Source organism: Sinocyclocheilus anshuiensis, unplaced genomic scaffold (assembly GCF_001515605.1).
Source record: "Sinocyclocheilus anshuiensis isolate Anshui unplaced genomic scaffold, SAMN03320099.WGS_v1.1 scaffold1474, whole genome shotgun sequence".
NCBI classification, from domain to species: Eukaryota; Metazoa; Chordata; class Actinopteri; order Cypriniformes; family Cyprinidae; genus Sinocyclocheilus; species Sinocyclocheilus anshuiensis.
Window position 1 is genome coordinate 246,450 of NW_015558627.1, and position 5,373 is coordinate 251,822.

Consider the following 5,373-nt stretch of genomic DNA (forward strand, 5'->3'; position numbering starts at 1 on the left):
CTCTCGCACTCACTCTCTCGCTCTCACTCTCTCGCTCTCACACTCACTCTCTCGCTCTCACTCTCTCGCTCTCACACTCACTCTCTCGCTCACACACTCACTCTCTCTCTCACACACTCACTCTCTCGCTCTCACACTCACTCTCTCACACTCACGCTCACACTCTCTCTCTCACTCACGCTCACACTCTCTCTCTCACTCTCGCTCACACTCTCTCACACTCTCGCTCACACTCTCTCGCTCTCGCTCTCACACTCTCGCTCTCGCTCTCACACTCACTCTCTCGCTCTCACACTCACTCTCTCGCTCTCACACTCACACTCACACTCACACTCACTCTCACACTCTCTCACACTCTCTCTCGCTCTCACACTCACTCTCTCGCTCTCACACTCACTCTCTCGCTCTCACACTCACACTCACACTCACACTCACTCTCTCACACTCACACTCACTCTCGCTCTCTCACACTCGCTCTCACACTCGCTCTCACACACTCGCTCTCACACACTCGCTCTCACACTCGCTCTCACACTCGCTCTCACACTCGCTCTCACACTCGCTCTCACACTCGCTCTCACACTCGCTCTCACACTCGCTCTCACACTCGCTCTCACACTCGCTCTCACACTCGCTCTCACACTCGCTCTCACACTCGCTCTCACACTCGCTCTCACACTCGCTCTCACACTCGCTCTCACACTCGCTCTCACACTCGCTCTCACACTCGCTCTCACACTCGCTCTCACACTCGCTCTCACACTCGCTCTCACACTCGCTCTCACACTCGCTCTCACACTCGCTCTCACACTCGCTCTCACACTCGCTCTCACACTCGCTCTCACACTCGCTCTCACACTCGCTCTCACACTCGCTCTCACACTCGCTCTCACACTCGCTCTCACACTCGCTCTCACACTCGCTCTCACACTCGCTCTCACACTCGCTCTCACACTCGCTCTCACACTCGCTCTCACACTCGCTCTCACACTCGCTCTCACACTCGCTCTCACACTCGCTCTCACACTCGCTCTCACACTCGCTCTCACACTCGCTCTCACACTCGCTCTCACACTCGCTCTCACACTCGCTCTCACACTCGCTCTCACACTCGCTCTCACACTCGCTCTCACACTCGCTCTCACACTCGCTCTCACACTCGCTCTCACACTCGCTCTCACACTCGCTCTCACACTCGCTCTCACACTCGCTCTCACACTCGCTCTCACACTCGCTCTCACACTCGCTCTCACACTCGCTCTCACACTCGCTCTCACACTCGCTCTCACACACTCGCTCTCACACACTCTCTCTCACACACACTCTCTCTCTCACACACACACTCTCTCTCACACACACGCTCAGGTACTCACGGCGCGCACGTGGCCACACAGCATCAGACCCACATTCTTGGTGAAGGCGTGCACCAGATGAAGAAGAGCTGGACGAGAGTTTGGAGCTCCGGTCATCACCAGACACTGTGGCCTAGAGGAGACGACACCGTCAGAGCATCCCACACCACATTCTCATGACCTCCAGGGTCAGCGGTCCAGTCCAGAGCACTGCTCCAGCTCAGATTAGACAGCTTCAAAGCAAAAACGTTAAGAATAAAAGCGGATTATGCAGAGGGCGAAGCGTGCTGTCAGAAACGCAGAAATCAGCGCTTGCTCTGCTCTCAACATGAGATTCATCAGTCTCACGACAGAAGACCTCACACTGAAGATCAAAGTCCTCACAGTAAATCCACAGCACTAATAATCAAGCTGTTCTCTTTACCCTCATTCAATTCCATTCCGATGATTTATGCATTGTCTTCATTTTGCAAATTTTGACTACATACAAAACCCTGACAAAAACACTTCTTGTATTACAATCAATGGCAAAGATTTTCAAGATGATCATTCAAAGTTTTGGAGAAAAACTAATACTTTTATTCATCAAGCATGCATTAAACTGATCAAAAGTGATGGCAAAGACATTTATACTGTTTAAAAAGATTTCTATTTCAAATAAATGCTGTTCTTTTGAACTTCCTATTCATCTGTGAATCCTGAAAAATAAAATGTATCGCACACAATCATGCAAAAAATAAATAAATAAAAATCAGCACAACTGATATTTTACAGTGTTAAATATCAGTTCTTTTAAAGGGTTAGTTCACCCAAAAATGAAAATCAGCCTGTGTTTTACTCACCCTTGAAGCATTCTAGGTGTATGTGACTTTCTTCTTTCTTCAGACGAATCCAGTCGGAGTTATATTAAAAATGGTCCTGGCTCTTCCTAGCGTTAGAATGAGTCCAAGAGTTCCAAAAGACGTCAAATAAAGCATGCGCATTCATAATAAAATGTGCCTCACACGGCTCTCGGGGGTGAATAAAGGCCTCCTGTAGCGAATCCATGCGCTTGTGTAAGAAAAATATCCATATTTCAAACATTATAATCGCTTTTTCTCACTTCTGGTATCTGTCATAAGCGGAAGGCGTTCCGGTGGATGACGCAGCACGTATGCGCAGCGTAAGCGCCTCTGAGATATACTGGTCTCGTGAGTTTGTTTACAGAAGCAAAGGAAGCAAAGTTTCCTTACTTTAACAGGAAAACCAGTCTCCTCTTGGCTTGTATCGAACTCCTCCGACATTCTTCTTTACAAATCCTTGGTTTGCATACGACAGTTAGCAGAAGTGAGAGAAAAGTATTTATAACATTTTAAATATGGATATTTTTCTTATGAAAACGCATGGAATCGCTACAGGAGGCCTTTATTCACCCCCCAGAGCCATGTGAGGCATGGTTTATTATGGATGTGTGTGCTTTATTTGACTTCTTTTGGACTGTTGAACAAAAACACCCACCTACTCTCATTCTAACGCTTGGAAGAGCCAGGACCATTTTTCATATAACTCTGATTGGATTTCTCTGAAAGAAGGAAGTCATCTACACCTAGGATGCCCTTCACACACTCATACGCACGTTTAACATCATTTACTATTTTTTTTTTTTCCCTCATAGGGACCGCAGGCCGGACCCACAATGTCAAAAATTTCAGGTTTTACTATCCTTGTGGAGACATTTGATCACATACACCCACTCACACACACTAGTGTTGCACGATATACCGGCACTAAAAAAGTATCGCGATACCCTGCTTTTAAAAACGGTACGATTCCGCATTTTACTAGTACCGGTAATTTAAGAATGCATTTTAACAAGATCCATATTTCCTGAGTAAAACACTGGGATGAATAGATTAAAAGTAGCCTAGGTCAGTACACGTAAATCAAAGCACGATGGACTAGTGTCTGTGAACATTAAGCTGTAAAATACTAACACAGACGCGCGGATTCGTCTACTACACATGAAGCACGCATGACGCTCACGGTGTTTTCAGCCTCTGCCGCCTCAATACATGAACATGACCTCTAGAACTGCTCTGAGAGTCACTTCATGAGCATTTCTCACACTCTCTCACACTCACTCTCTCACACTCACACTCACTCTCTCTCTCACACGCTCTCACGCTCTCTCGCTCTCTCGCTCTCACGCTCTCACGCTCTCACGCTCTCACGCTCTCACGCTCTCACTCACACTCTCGCTCTCGCTTGGAAGAGCCAGGACCATTTTTCATATAACTCTGATTGGATTTCTCTGAAAGAAGGAAGTCATCTACACCTAGGATGCCCTTCACACACTCATACGCACGTTTAACATCATTTACTATTTTTTTTTTTTCCCTCATAGGGACCGCAGGCCGGACCCACAATGTCAAAAATTTCAGGTTTTACTATCCTTGTGGAGACATTTGATCACATACACCCACTCACACACACTAGTGTTGCACGATATACCGGCACTAAAAAAGTATCGCGATACCCTGCTTTTAAAAACGGTACGATTCCGCATTTTACTAGTACCGGTAATTTAAGAATGCATTTTAACAAGATCCATATTTCCTGAGTAAAACACTGGGATGAATAGATTAAAAGTAGCCTAGGTCAGTACACGTAAATCAAAGCACGATGGACTAGTGTCTGTGAACATTAAGCTGTAAAATACTAACACAGACGCGCGGATTCGTCTACTACACATGAAGCACGCATGACGCTCACGGTGTTTTCAGCCTCTGCCGCCTCAATACATGAACATGACCTCTAGAACTGCTCTGAGAGTCACTTCATGAGCATTTCTACAGTTTCTTTTCATCATATACAAACAAACTAAAAGCTCTTCGCAGCAACCTATCAAAATAAAAGTTTAACTTGACAGAAATATATTACTTCATGTAATGATAGTACTACTACTACTAATAACAATATTATTAATACAATATTTAAGGAATATTTACCAGAAAAATTATTTACCAGAAAATTGTAAATACACAACACAGTATTTCTGAAAAAAGAAATAAATAGACCATAATAAATTCTTTATAAAACCTAATTATCCTTTATAAATTAATTAGATAGGCTTTTGATTATTAAAATGTAATGAAACTATTCAAATGGAATCCAGAAAATTAATGGAAAACACAGATTCACAGAAAAATAAAACTTAATTTGAGAAAAATAATAAAACGTATTTCATAGGGCCGTAAAAATGTAATTTTTGTTAAACTTTTAATAAATTGCTGTTAAACTGTGCAATTAATTAGACATGCTTTTTGATTAATATTTTTAATGTAACCATTAAAATAGAATCTAGAAAAATTCAAGAAATGAAACAGATTTCAAAGGGCCCTATTTATTTCATTTGTGTCTGTTTTATTGTATGTGTCCTTTAGTTTGTTACTTGCAAAAATAACTATATCATGATATACAAGTTATGTTGTTGTGAAATAAAATGACTATATAATGAAAAAGATTTGGCTTTATCCTTCTAGCTAACTTACAAATGTAGCAAAGCTCTCTACACACCTGTAGGCACACCATAGTCCTGTGTAGTGACACTGGCATGTGATTATTAGTATATTTTTTTGAAGGGGGATGAAATGCTTTTTTTTAATAGATAAAATAACTGATCTCCACTTGGATAATCTATTACTCAATGACTGTTCCTGTTGCTCTATGTTTTTGTCGTAGTATCGTGATGTTTTAGTCAGGTATCGTATCGAAGCCAATTCTGGTATCGTGACTTCACTCACTCTCTCACGCACGCACGCACTCACTCTCATTCACACACACCAACACACACACACACACACTCACCCTCTCACACACACACAGACACTCACACTCACACCCACACCCACACCCACACCCACACCCACACCCACACCCACACACACCCTCACCCTCACCCTCACCCTCACCCTCACCCACACCCTCACCCTCACCCTCACCCACACCCACACACCCACACACCCACACACCCACACACACC

General features: G+C 43.9%; 1 protein-coding gene across 2 annotated transcripts in view; it reads right to left on the reverse strand.

The window, feature by feature from the left end:
- Window positions 1-5,373, reverse strand: part of LOC107680742 (solute carrier family 12 member 2-like) — a 71,294-nt gene that overhangs the window by 35,006 nt on the left and 30,915 nt on the right. For both annotated transcript variants that reach the window (XM_016476790.1, XM_016476789.1), the window contains exon 16: window positions 1,374-1,485. In XM_016476790.1, the coding sequence (XP_016332276.1) occupies window positions 1,374-1,485 (112 nt within the window). The remainder of the gene's footprint in view (window positions 1-1,373; window positions 1,486-5,373) is intronic.